This window comes from Mercenaria mercenaria, unplaced genomic scaffold (genome assembly GCF_021730395.1).
Source record: "Mercenaria mercenaria strain notata unplaced genomic scaffold, MADL_Memer_1 contig_5036, whole genome shotgun sequence".
Taxonomy (NCBI): domain Eukaryota; kingdom Metazoa; phylum Mollusca; class Bivalvia; order Venerida; family Veneridae; genus Mercenaria; species Mercenaria mercenaria.
This window is the reverse complement of record NW_026463317.1, coordinates 50,143-65,582: the sequence shown is the minus strand read 5'-3', so window position 1 is coordinate 65,582 and position 15,440 is coordinate 50,143. Positions and strand designations below refer to the sequence as shown.

General features: G+C 34.0%; 1 protein-coding gene across 1 annotated transcript; it reads right to left on the bottom strand.

Moving 5' to 3' along the window:
* Positions 1 to 4,149: 4,149 nt before the first annotated feature.
* LOC123564832 (ADP-ribosylhydrolase ARH1-like) lies at positions 4,150 to 6,064 on the bottom strand. The gene has a single exon (XM_045358690.2). It carries the CDS (start codon positions 5,969 to 5,971, stop codon positions 4,841 to 4,843), a length of 1,131 nt encoding a protein of 376 aa, XP_045214625.2. The 5' UTR covers positions 5,972 to 6,064; the 3' UTR covers positions 4,150 to 4,840.
* Between the last annotated feature and the right edge of the window lie 9,376 nt (positions 6,065 to 15,440).

Genomic DNA, 15,440 nt, shown 5'->3' with positions numbered 1-15,440 from the left:
GATCCTCGTCGCCATTGTAATATATATCGTCATTGTAATATATATGTATTGATTTATTGAGATGGCTTATTGACACACAAACAGAACAAGACCCGAAGGATGGTTTATATATTTAATATGTGTGTTGCATCCAAATTATAAACTCACACTCTCTCTATAGAAATATGTATATATCTTACATACAGAAACAATAATGGAATATGATATCATAGGCGGAGCTTAATCTATCTTGTAGACTTGCTTACTACAGCGTCCTCCCCCTCTTCCGTCAGACACAATCAAAGAGGGAAGCGTAGTGTCCAACTGTAAACGGGTTGAACACTAAACATGCGGTATGTCTCAAAACAGTTGGGTCGTTACCTCTTTTAATAAAACGTTTTATAATTTTACCAAATACATTTGGAAAATTACCATGACCCAAGATCTTACGAAGTTTGTAAACCACATCCCCATAAAAAACGGGTTTAGAAATACCTTCTCGCAGAAGTGTCTTTAAATTACTATTGAATTTTAAAACTAAATCAGAATTACGATAGTAAAATTTAGCAAAATATTTACGCAATTTGTAATAACGGTAGCCTTGCTGAAGAAGTTTACTTGTAATATATTGATAACGTTCATTGAAATGCTTGACATGACTACACGCTCTGGCAAACCGAATTAATTCAGAAATATATACCCCATAAGATGTAGCCTGTGGTACATCCCCATCCAAATGGGGAAAATTTACAATACTAAAATTAAAATCATCCCTCTTGTCATAAATTTTGGTATGTATAATATTGTCATAAATAGAGAGATGTAAATCTAAAAACGAAGCATCAGTATCCAAAATCTCACTCCAAAATTAGACTCCAAGGTCACTCCAAGATCTCACTCCAGACTCCACTCCAAGACTCCACTCCATATTTTATCGTATGCTTGAAACATTGAAGTATCATAGAATTTTGGATAACATTATAATTTTATATTGATATCATCATCATTATCATCATCATCTTCATTATCATCACAACCACTTCAACACTCATCATCATCTACAACTTAATCACTATCACCACTATCATTATCAACAACACTATCAAAATCATTACCACTATAATAACAACCATAACGACAATAATCATCGTTACTAACACTATCATCACCAGCAGCACCACCATCATCAAAATTATCATCACCAACATCATCATCAACATCCTCACCTTCACTACCATCATCATCATTATCATCACCGACAACACCAAATCATTTTCGTTATCATTACCATCATAAGCATTATTACCTGCACCAACATCGTCATCACAATCATCATCATCATCTATCATTACATCATTATTATCATCGTTAGTTTTACTGATGTTTTTGCTGATAACTGTTTGTTGTTATTATTGTTGTTGCTGATGATGACTATAGTGATTGTGGTGTTTGTATTGTTGTTAATGATAATGGGGATGATTGAAATTTAGACATTTCTTTTCCCTTAGAGCGTTCAATTATTTTGTCTGTCAAGGGTGAATTAGTTTTAAGGATATCAATGAAGACGACAATGATGACGATAGAATAATTGTTGATCCAAAAGGCAACAAACAACAATCAATAGTTTTTGTTGTAAACATAATTATATAAAACAAAATACTTCATCATTCCTATATTTAAAAGTATAACTACCAGACTCACGTTACAATAAATTTGATTCTTCTTACCAACAATCACCATTCTTATTATTGTTCGCAATAGCAACATACAATCATTATGATATTGCATTTCATCGTATTAAATTTTACCAATAAAGCCAAAGCTTCAAAACTTAATAATTTTTCAAATTTTGAACGAATAACCTTATTAGATTTAACTAAAAAATTTCACCCCAAAATTAGACTCCAAAGTCACTCTAAGATCTCACTCCAATACACATACACACATCTAACTGGCTACAGTATATTGTGTAGTCAAAATGATACAGTAATGTTGTTTATTTCTATTGAAATCAGTATTTTCGAGATTATTTTATATAATAGTAAAACAAAAAGTGGAGAATTAAGAGCTATTCTTCTGGCAGTATTACATATAACCATAGCCGATAAGATAAAGACTGATGCAGGATAATAAAGTACCTGCTATAAAGTTCTTTTCACAGTTACTCTCCTTCGATGCACCTTTTACAGAAAAAAACTCTGAAAACCGGACCCTGTCCGGACTAAGTCAAAAGGGTGGTTTTCAGAGGATTCCGGTTTTCAGAGGGGTTTAAGCTATTGTTCATCGCGAATGCGAGTAAAACCGATATGACAGATTATTCATACGCAAGACAATTGGCCATTAAGTAAAATATTGCAGATGGAGAACTTTTCATGGTTCAATTTTCTAAGGGGACGAAATTGTGTTTTCAAAAAGACAAGCTGAGTTACATCAAAAGATTTACCGTTGATTTTTGAACTTTTGTCAGCTGCATACACTAACCAGTTAAGCATCCAAGTGGAACGTATGTTTTGTTTCAGAGATCTTTAATTACTTATAGAACGGTGCATAATATATACAATTTGGGATGTAATTGTTAAACACAAATTGATGGGTGTTAATCTTTGAAAGTATATTGTAATGACTTTTTACAAACAAAAGTTTGATACAGAGTCATGTGGTAAAATATTGCTATATTTCATTGTTGCTGATATTCATCTTTTAGTGTTTATTTTAGAAAAATATCTGGCCTAATATATTGATTATTTTCAATAAATTTAAGAACGTTTACCATTTTATCTTAAAGTTTGTGGAAATGAAACATTGCAGACATAAAAAGACTGCATCATTGCTAAAATATACATTTTAATCAGTTTTCTAACAAGAAACCAGTAATTTGACTTAGCAAAATCGTCACGACATGTGTGCAGTACAACTGTCGATTTCTTATGTGTTAAATCTGTATGTAAAATATCCGTTAAAACAAGAATGCCAATAGCTGTAATCAATATTTCTGAAAAGACGAAATGTCGATTAAAAGAAAAAAGCAATCATTATATTACTCAGAGGGTGATAAAAAATGTACGCACGAAAATATGAATATCGGTATTCGGCTTCACCTCGGTTGCTTTTCACACATTTTTCATTAATTAATTAATACAAGTTCTCAGGAGTTAAATCACTCTTTAACCTGAACTGGATGTGACCATCAAAAATCTGTTCGAATGATCAATTGTTCCAGTTATCAAACAAAATTCATAATACAGGATTTTTTTCCGGGACTTGACTGCGATTTTGAGAGAAGGGTGATGTACGAGTTTTCCGAGTTCGAGTGAACGAAGTTCGACTGTATATCTTATATTGAGACTACAGTTTGCACATTTATTATATAGTGAACATGTACTGCTACCGAGTACATGACTTGTGTAGACCCGTATTTACCTATTTTTATGCATTTGTAATATATTCCATTTAATTGTGTTATTTTTGAAAATCTATTGAAATTATCATGACCTACACGTAAATGAAAAATGTTTACATGTTTTACATTACTATAAAAAGGTCATGATGTGCTCTTATAATCTAGAACAGTGTTTTCAAAGATAATTGATAACGTTTATAAACAAACAAAACCAAGTCAACCAGTTACAGTACTCGTAAATATTTGACTGACATGTGATACAATGCAAACCTGATAACAGCGTAAGGGCACACCTTCGTCTTATCGGCATCATATGATCGTTCCAGAAATCTAAACTGAAAGTGCAGATTTTTCCACAAAATACTATTTTAGTAAAACCTTGACATTGTTGAAAAAAACATAGGTTCAGCGCAACTTGTATTAAGGGACCACTAAAGGTAATGATTATAAATGGTCGCTTGATAAAACGATCAAAATTGGACGAACGCATAAATGCCATCTGTAATTGTTGATTTGTACCGTGTTCAGACTGAACATGTTTATTATTTATGTGCGGGGCTCTAATTGGTGGTTGAGATGAAAAAAAGCCATTAAAATATAATCTATTTTGCATTCGCACTAGGACGTGGAAGGTTGATTAACTTATATGCATGCAAGAGTTATGAATATTTATAAGCATCGTTGCATTATGGGAAGAAAACATGAATGTAGAAACATAGTTGTTTGAGGAAATGATTTGTAATAAACAAAAAAGATAACAAACAAGGAGGCCTGCTGATACATGAAGAAGGTCATTGAATCCATTGTTTATAAATATTAAACTAAATAATGCGATATTCTCCCACCAAAAGGTCTGATTTGGTGGGGTAGCCGTAAATAGATTTTAAAACCGTAATATTCCACATGTGTGTTCACTTTAGTCAATAAATGTAGATTCAATTTTAATGTAACATTAAAACTGCCATTGGTATTTTATTAATACACATCGTTTGTGGACGCAAGCTGAATTAAAAAATAAAACCGTTTTAAAACACATTTAACACACAAGTCTGAACAGAGTATTAGTTTATTAAGTCACCAACGAAAGATTGTTTAATACATCAGACGTTTCCAGCCTCAGATAGACAGCTTTACTTTGATTTGTTTGCAGGATATATGAAAATATTCAGCACTACACGAGACTTTGACATAAAGTCACATTGGAATGACTATTAATAATTTCAGTATAAAATGTCAAACTCCCGATGGAATTTGAATCCATGGCGTTTCAAAAATGAAGGCATTGCATGCATTTACCACTGGTTTACGGAGAACTGGTTGAAAAGGTTGAATGGATAACGAATAATGTTCACATTAGCTTTTATGCTCAAACGGTCACATACTTGTTAAATTTTGAGACGACTGTTGCAGAGAGTATCATGTTTTGTTGAAAGGTTATGACAACAAATATAATTAGATATTTTAAATGGCGCAACAAGAAAGACTGCTGGAATTTTCAGGTTCGTCGTTAACGTACTCATCACTGATCTGATTTCCTTTTGCAAGTTCAAATAAAAGTTTTGCTGTTGATTCCAAAGCCGTGTGTTTTTCAATGGATTTGTGGTTATATTCTGGAACATTCTCAAATCCATACAGAACGCCATATAGGCAACCTGCGATAGCTCCGGTGCTGTCACTGTCGCCTCCGTGAAGCATCGCTCTATAACAAAGGTCTTTCCAACTTCGGTTGCAGGCAAGAATTGCGTCGTATGCAATCATCGGAGCATCGTGACCGCTAGCCCCACCACAGGCAACATAACTCAAGAAAGTGTAAAACTGGTCGCGTTTCTTTGGCTGATGATAGTCTGGTGGAAAACGTGGCTGAGAGCCTCCGTCCAGAATGTTTCTGAGTCCAAGATAGAAATGCCACTTCGATTCAAAATAGCCCCAGTTATCAATATTTTCTTGAACACAAATTCCTTTTTTTTCTATGTATTCTTTTGCTTTCTTCAATGTAGATAGCAGCCCCACACCCCATTTTTCGAGTGGTTTGTTTTGAACCGCATACGATGTAAACAGAGCAGATGCAAGAGAACCTAAATACCCGGTTGGGTGGTGATGAGTTAATCTTCCTGATTCAATGCTTACTGCAATTAGTTTGTCAATGTCTTCCGGATCTGGATAACGCAGTCCGATGCACATGGATCGCATTGCTGCGCCGCATCCACCTCCTTTAGTATTGAATGGAATACGCAGTCCACCATGGTCCTTTAACACCCTTACACAGGTATTGCCTGGACTTCTGTTTGACATGTCCTTCATACACTTTTTATATTCAGAAGCTATCAGCCTTAATATAATGTCTTCAGTGTCATTGCTTTTATTTCGAATTAGAGCTTTTGCAGTTGCCAAGTGCATAACTGTATTATCGCTAACAGGCCATTGCGGTTTCTTTACGTCAATGCCATCGAGTCCGCCAAGGTCTTGTAACTCATTATGTATGCTCTCAGCGTTAGTGCAGAATTCCCATTTTCCATTTTTATATCCAATTGCATCTCCAACACCACTTAGTACCATACCAGCAATATATCTGTCCTTCCTCAGGTTAATCATTTTTTCCTTTATCAATATCCAACGCTAGCGTTGTGATACCTTTAAACTATAAATATAGCTTAATGTAATAATCTTCCTGTATGTACAGGTGATTCGCTTTGTTGTGACGTGCTACTTAAACTTGCAGTTAAGGAAGTAAAATCATTTAAATCTTTTCAACACAATAGTACATTGTGGGGTGTCGTTTTACTATTTAGTCAATATTTTGTGATATATTTAATTCATTTATGCTTTTCACAAGTTTATTCTATGTTTTCAATTATTATTTTTAATATCCTTAAATGCATTTGAAAATACTATATAATCATTTATAACTATAATTCAATTATTTGATATTTTATAATCAGTCGTCGAATTTTTGTAAATTATTTTCAAGGTATTGTGGTCACTTGATTGTCGACATCGGCGTTTGCGTCTCTTTAGATTCACTTTTTCTCCAAAACTATAAGAGCTATAGCTTTGAAACTTTGCACACTTTTTTATCATCATTAGGTGAGTAAGTAAGCTATGAACCGCAACTCTCACGTGAAGTTTGCCAGAATTATGTCCCTGTTTGTACTAATGTACTAATCTGAATTTCCTGGCTGAAATTCTTGTTTAGGTTCACTATCCTTGAATACTATAAGAGTAATAGCTTTAAAACTTTGAAAACGTATTTATTTTTATTTAATGAATACGTTGGCCAGAAACAATAATTCACAATTGCATTTTATCAGAATTATGGCCCCTTTGGTACTTCGAAAATTGGAATTTCATTAATAAAAGTTTTGTTTAGGTCCTTTTAATTTGAATACTGTAAGAGTTTTAGCTTTGAAACTTTGCAAACATAATAGTTATTTATAAGTTTAGAAGAGTATCTATAATCTTAACTGTTACATACACTTTGTCAGAATTATGGGTTTTATGTACTTAGAAAATCAGAATTTCTGGGTTCAATGTTTTATTTAGGTCCAATCTTATATGAAATATGTATGAGCAGAATTCTTCATATGAGGAAACAGCCCGACCCCGCTGGTTGTTCTAAAAATGTTCCCGCTTATCAAAAGGTGGAAAAGTGCGCATATGACCTACATTGTGTCGGTTTGACACTAAACCCAATAAAAATATCAAAATTCGAATATTTTTACAATTTTTTTTTCCAGGACTAAAATGTCATTTTATATCTTACACATTGAGTAAATGATAACCAAATCCTGTAAACGATTTTGTGTTTCAAAATTTTCGGGGATGGACCAACATACCAAACGTTTTCAAAAACCGTGGCCAAGTTTGTCAGAAATGATCTCAAATACTAACACAATAAACAAAATGTAAATAAACATGTATGTTGAGTAAAACTATCTATAACGATGAGATAAGAGTTTAAAATAATATCTTTTAAAAAACGGCACATAAAACTAGTTGACGACAGAGATTTCTTTCTCTAAGACTCACCAGAGCAGGTCGAAATATCAAACTTGTCGGGAGCTTACTTTACCGCCCCGCCCCTCTTGTTGTGAAGAACACCCATTCACACATTTTCCTCCGTTCAAATTCCCCAAATATAAAACCATTCATATCTCCATGCACACGCGACATAGAAGATGAGCGCATTTCGACTATCATGAAAAGTAAAAATGTCCTATATCAAATTGATACAGGTTACTTCGGTGGACAACACGTATTAGTACATCTTTAAGCAACTATCTGCTGGTAGATAGATTGTTAAAGTGTTTTGATTATCGTCAAATATTAAATATAAAGAAAATCGCACCTCAAAATTTATATCTACAGAGGTAATTTTTCAAATAACATAATACGTTCAAAGGCTTCTAATTAAATACGAATGCAGAAAATTTCTGCCAGTTTAACACATCAAATGAAATTATTTGAAAATCATAAAATACTGTATGCTATCAGTGGCGGATCCATCACAATTCACGTTTGGTGAAATATATATGGAGTCCAAGGAGATGCACCCACCCTATTCCTTCGAAATATTTTTTATAAATAGACTTAAATGCATTCTAGCATTTACATGACATATAATTTAGTTTTAAATCCGGAACAATGTCAAATTTTAATTTTGTAAAATTTCCAAATGTGCGGGTAGCACGGGTTGATTTTGTCGGGAACATTGTACATCATTAGTAACATTACTTACTTATGAATGAATTATATATATATCTAAGCAGTATTATATGTAAATAGTTAAAATTCTATATTAAAACTGAAAACTGAAACTGAATAATTTGATTAAATGCCTAAAAAAAAAGAAATACTACACACTACCATACCCATTCAGCCTGTAACAGCAAGTACATTTACTTTAACAAACCTTGAAAATATAAATAAATGTTGAAATGTAAAAACTTTTACAAAAAATTAGAAAAATATCACCTGTTGTTACCGCATAAAAAACAATTATCGAAAAATTTAAAAGAACGACATGAAGTCTCTGAAATACAGTGTCTTAAGAATTTTCTTAATGTATCAAGTGATTTACTTTTGCGTAGTTCTAACGGCAGTTCGTTCCACATGTTTGCGGTTCTATAGAGGTACCCGCGTGTATTTAACTAATGCCCGGATAGGCATCTTTCCACTGTTAGAAAACTTGAATTTGAAGTTATCTATTAACTGTTTCGTGAAATTATTGAGCCCGACGTATAACCGCCCATCGTGCATAAATAGTGTTAGTACACTCTTTTGCTATAAATTATTTCTTAAATAAATCAAGACAATGTCGGCATTTATGTGTAATCTATCAACTGCTGTAAGCGCACTCTGGGTTTTTAGGTAACTGCATCTGTTGTATGCAGTCCCTGTTACTACAGTTGCTCTACCTCCCTGAATGTGGGAGATCCATAGTAAGCGGAACAATGAATACTCATTAATTTTGTACCACTTCATGATTAAGCGGTACAATTTGTTCAGTTATGAAATAATATGAAAGACTATCACGCAAAAACAGCCAGTTTGTTAACAAAAGTAGTTTCAAAATACCATAATGTGTAGATTCGAAATTTCAAGAACATTCTCATCAATTATTTTCAATCAGGCACCATATATTATAAATCCGCCCCAATCATGTATACTTGTGAAATGTAACAAGGCAGTCTTGGAAGACAGCTATATCCCCTGGGTGAAAGTGTTGATGGTATTGGGTGGAAGCATTGACGTTGTTAAACAAATTTTATAGTCCATGTATGATTTGAAAATATTTCAAGGGGTTTAGGAGATACAGAGCGGGCACGAAATGCAAGGCTCAAACTTTTTACCTCAAGCTGTGACTTTGACCTTGAGCCAACATGGCTGACTCATGAGTTCTGCATATCGCCTGATGAGGTGGTCATTTGACTCATGTTTTATGAAAATCTTTAAAGGGGTTTTAGAGATACAGAGCTCAAACCTGTTACTTTGAGTTGTTACCTTGACCTTGAGTCGATATTGCTGACTCATAAGTTGTGGAGGTAATCAAATGACTCATGCTTCATGAAAATCCTTCAAGAGGTTTAGGAGCCACAGAGCGTACACTAAATGGAAGGCTCAAACATTGTACCTCAAGCTGTGACCTTGACTTTGAGACGACACCGCTGACACTTTGTGTTCTGCACATCGTCTTGATGAGGTGATCATTTGACTCAAGTTTCATTAAAAAGGGGTTTAGTTTAGGTCTAGCAATTTCCAAAATTTTGTTATAGTGTGTTGGCGAGTGTGCCAGGACGACACAAAGAAACGTTGCATAAACCGCGCGCAAGCCAACACAACATCACAAAACATCCTAAATAAACTAACGACAGCATTTACACTTGACGACATGCTGAAGTTATTACGTATATAAGAATTAAAATATCACGCAAAATATTTGAAGACGACTTTTAGATGTTATCATCGACGAAATGAAATTTGTTTTAACGGGCTGAATAGAAAAAGTTTTAAATAAAAAAAGTATACAGCAGTTGACATTTTCGCGGCAATGTTTTTCGTATGTATTAAACGTGTTTTTTTTGTAAATGACGATAAAATGTGAAGAACATGAAAATGAGAATAAATGCTAAGGCCATAACGCCCCTCTAATCACCTGACAACTTTTTTTGTAGATTCTCATTGACACTTACTTTTAAATTTAGCTCAATATATGCATGTATGGAGACAAAAGGTGGAGTCATGTGTTGAGGCGGAGAAACAAAATATGTCTCATTTTCAAATGAGGCATATACAATTGGCATTAAAACAATATGAAATCAAAGTATAGTAATACCATGAGAACTAAACAAAGGATACCGCATTCTTTATATAAAAATAATAATATATTGGTTAAATACTTGTGAAAAAAGGAATAAGAATGTCAAAATCCAATTCTTCTCAGACGACACTGACCTTTATTCTGTTGACAAAAAGAAACACTAACATTGTGTTCATCTACAAACTTATAGAATATTAAAATAGTTGATACAGAAATTATTTTATATAAAAATATCTAACGTGTCATTTTTTTTTAAATTTGGTGACATGACCTTTGTGGAAACAACAAAATGGTATTTCGACGGCTCTAAGCAACCGTAAAATCATATTTCAAACGTAAAAACGCGATTACCTTGTACGCATGTAGATCAATAGAGAAAGGTTTTGACATCTTCTTTTATTACAAGACATTTTAGACTTTGCGTTTGCAGATACTACAAGATTAGTTTTGCCTTTGACTGATTGAGTGTATAATATTGTTTTATTTACTGGTAAAATCTTATTAGAAGCATGTCCTGCAAACGATAAGCTTACATTAAGGGAACATCTTAAAGCTTTTGTAACATGACAAGCTTATGGCTTATAATTATGTTTATATTATTTATTGGCCTTTATTCACATCTGACCTTGATCTGAAGGTTTGAAGCTGTTCTGACCCTGAGGAAAAACTGTTGGATACTTCTTGTACTGTCAAATGGAATGATACTTACGCAAATTTAAACAAATCTGAAATAACGGTGCGGAAGGCAAGAATCGGATAAATGTGTTAGGACACTGACAGGTATAGAAACGGACAGACAGACATACTGTTATATTGAACAAGAGCTCGTAGATCACGAAATGCATTCAGTAACTGCACAAGAAACATAAATTAGTTGGTCACTCTGCACTAGACGTTTGACGCACTGACCTCAAATCAATAATTTTGGGTCATTTCCCAGTCATAAGTGACCTCTGTATCAAATCTGATCTTAGACCAAAGCATTCTCTAGTTATTTGGCAAAATATGTTCTACTATTCTGGGTCAATGTAACCCTGACCTTTGACCTACTGATCTCAGATTCAACAGATGCCATCTGCTGGTCATGATCAACCACCATTATCAAGATTCGTTATTCAAGGCCCAAGCGTTCTTATGTTATCGTCCAGAAACCGTTTAAATGTTCTGGATCACTTTGACCTTGACCTTTAACCTACTGATCTCAAAATCGATAGGGGTCATCTGCTGGTCATGACCAACCTTCTTATCAACTTTCATGGTCCTAGTCCCAAGCATTCTTGGGTTATCATCTGGAAACTGTAAACCTGTTCTTGGTCAATGTGACCTTGACCTTTGATCTACTACCCTCAAAAATAATAGAGGCCATTTACTGGTCATGATCAACCTTCCTATTAAGTGTCGTGATCCTAGGCTCAAGCGTTCTCACGTTAACATCCAGAAACTGTTAAACTGTTCCGGGTCACTTTGACCTTGACCTTTGACCTACTGATCTCAAAATCGAGAAGAGTTATTTGCTGGTCATGGCCAACTACCCTATCAAGTTTCGTGATTCTAGGCCCAAGCGTTCTTAAGTTATCGTCCAGAAACCGTTCAACTGTCCTGGATCACTGTGACCTTGACCTTTGACCTACTGATCGCAAAATCGAAAGGGGCCATTTGCTGGTCATGTCCAACCTTCATATCAACTTTCATGATCATAAGCCCAAGCATTCTTGAGTTTTCATCTGGAAACTGTAGACATGTTCTTGGTCAATGTGACCTTGACCTTTGACCTACTGACCTCAAAATCAATAGGAATCACCTGCTGGTGATAATCAGCCTTTCTATAAAGTTTTATGATCCTAGATCCAAGCGTTTCTAAGTTATCGTCCGGGTCACTGTGATTTTGACCTTTGACCTACTTATCTCAAAATCAATAGAGGTAATTTGCTAGTTGTGGTTAACCTCTTCATTAAGTTTTGTGATCATAGGCTTAAGCGTTCTCAAGTCATCGTCCGGAAACCGTTTAATTGTTTCGGATCACTGTGCCTTTGACCTTTGACCTACTGATGTTAAAATCAATGGGGGTCATGTACTGGTTATGGCCAACCTCCCTATCAAATTTTATGATCCTAGGCCCAAGCATTCTTGAGTTATCATCCGGAAACCGATTGGTCAGAATACCGAACGACCGGCAGACAGACCGACCGACATCTGCAAAACAATATACTCCTCCTTCTTCGAAGGGGGTCATAAAAATAGGGGTTCACAACCCATGAGCATGTTGTCCTTTACTACTTATTACATCGTTTTCGGAAAGATAGCTGAACAAAACAATTCAAAAACCAAACTTTAAATGACCATTATAAGTGTTGTCCAATTTTTCTATGATTTGACAAATTCAAGGGCCGTAACTCTCATATATGCACATTTATTTTTCATTTCTGAGCACCCAAACTGATTAATAATTTCCTATATGACATACATTTCGCATAAAATGATGGGACATTTGTATTACATTATTAGGTATATGGTAGGTTTTGTATACCAATGCCTTTTATAAATGATTTCAAGGGACATAACTCTGACCTTATTATTTGCCATAAAAGGGAGGGTAGAGGTGGGTTCTACATCTAAAATGATTCCTAACATATATTAGTAATGTATCAGATAAAGATTCAAACTCTTCTAAAAAGTGTACAGTTCGAGCCTATTTTCAGTCTTATAACCTCGACTGTGTGTATCACTTCTGAACAATAATGAATAAAGGAAACGTTCTAGGTATCATTGTTTTCAAAAGTGCATTTTAGTTAATATAAAACTGTCTAAGGTGACAAGAACAATATCCTTATTATATATACGTTTTCTTGTCTTTTAGAGCTGTCAGGTTTGCACTGGTCTTTTTAATCTTTTGAAAACATATATTTGTGGGTTATAATGCTACTGGTGCATTTCAAGAATTCTGATTATCTTATATTGAGAAAAATCTTCTTACTTAAAAGGATTTAACATATTAGTTTACTTTGTAGAAATAAGTTGCTTTCACATATTTGGGAATAACGTTTGCTGAAAATGATGATCCCAAAAACATAAAGAAAATCAAAAGCTGTTTATTAAACACACTTGCCAATAAGTCTCACTATAGTATATGAAGGAAACCTGCCAGGCTCGGTCTGTAAGAGGTCATGTGTTTTAATGATGCAGAATCATCGGAAAGTGGTTAATGAGAACACGCCAATTGGAGATTTTTCTAGTTTATGTTATTGTCTGTAAATAACGATATACAATTTGTGAATCGTCTGCTTAAGCCTGTGCAAGAAGTGTAAGAAGTGTTGCACATTTCATTACCACTAATGAACGTATTCTTATATCATTTTGTTTTGATGCGTTCTATTATAGATTGAAATTTACAAGGAGCTGCCTTTTCTGCTCTGAAGAATTATTTTGTACTAAATAAATACTGTACTGAATAAATGGATACTTTATATTTATCCACTCAACGCTTTCTGTTTTTATTTAAAGATATCTTTTATATGTAACATTTATTTAAGAGAGAGAGAGAGAGAGAGAGAGAGAGCGAGAGAGAGAGAGAGAGAGAGAGAGAGAGAGAGAGACGTAGTCTATAATACTGAAAATTTTAAACGATATACTATATGGAATGAAGAGCATGTCAGAATAATTTGTATATTTTATATATTGATAACGTAACACATGAGCACAGATAGTGCTTGACACCCTTTTCATGCTATCATTGCTACAATTATTGTTGAATTGCTGTTAATAATAGGATATGGGTCATTTGTGGCTGATTTTGGTTCATTATATTAATAGCTGGATCCCAGCATCACACATTATGTTATATACAACAGTTAAAGGGAACCAGATATTTGTTAGAGCAAGTAATCGTTGTAAAATACTATGTACATATTTGAACCAATCAGATATGAGTTCTATAAATAGCACCAATCAAAGCTTACTTCTGCTAAGGTATAAAAAGGTAGATGGATCACAGAGAGATCATTCTGTATCCAGCGATCGAAGAAGACACATCGAGGATTCAACTAATAATTTATCCCAGTACCTTGATAAGGAAGTTATTGCAACTACCCTGTCAGGGAAAACTGAGACAGAGACCCAGAGTTTGGTCCAGCTTATAGACGAGGTTCAGCGTTGTTGGCGAAGTCCAGCCAAGTCATCGGGTTTATCCCTATATAGTAGTTGAATGCTACATGTGATAGCATATAGACGCTGAGTATCATTGGTACAAGAATCATTTAGGTAGCCAGAGCAAAATTTTATATACGAGATATATAGGTCTCACCAGCTCTACGTTTTAATAAAGGACATTCTACATCGTTTATTAGCTAGTCTAAGACATAGTCACCTTAGCGATTGGACCCATTGCATTGTTCAAGATACTAAAGGCGTAGGCATATAACTCGTATCCTGACAGAGCAACTATCGAGGTATTTGATTTATATCGCATTTTACCTAAAACTTTAAGCACGATAGTCATCTGGCATGGGGTGTGCCAGATGGATTTTGCTTGTCAGCTGTGCAAGAAATAAAATCAATATCCTTTTTAGTCAAATAATGTTAAATAAATCATTAAAAGCTTCCGTTTGAGTTACAGTTTTGTGATGTAATAATTGTTCTCTATTGTCTCGAATTCTCTGAACTATGAAAAGTGAATTTTGTTCTCCTTCTTCGCAAAACTGCACCCTGGATCTAATTTGGACACCTTGAGTTTGGAGGTAAACCGCATACGACAAGCTGATCCTTTTATAAAAGGAAATATTTTGTTGCTTGTGCATATGGCTACAAAACATATTTTTATTTCTTTATTAACTTTACGAATGACAATAATAAATATTTCTAATGAGCTTTTATTTCTAAACATGTATATTTTGAAAATAAAATTCAACATAATGTTAATAATAAGTAGCAATAACCACATATTCACAATGCAGAAGTAGGGCAATGTGCAATATTAAGATCTATCTTCGTCTAATTCATATTGAATAAATAATTACTTCTACTACAAAACAACATTTTTGCAACATACACAGAATCAATCATTTCGTATTTCAGTTGAATTTTTTATTAAAGACCCTTGTTGTTGTCAAAATATAATCTCTTCTGTTTTTGTCATAGTGTATTGTATTGTGAAAGGAAAAACATTTTCATGTTATTTTGTCTCTCCCACAAAAGCAATTTCTGCATTTTTGAAACTAAATGATTTTGGAGTTTGAATTTATAAGGTAT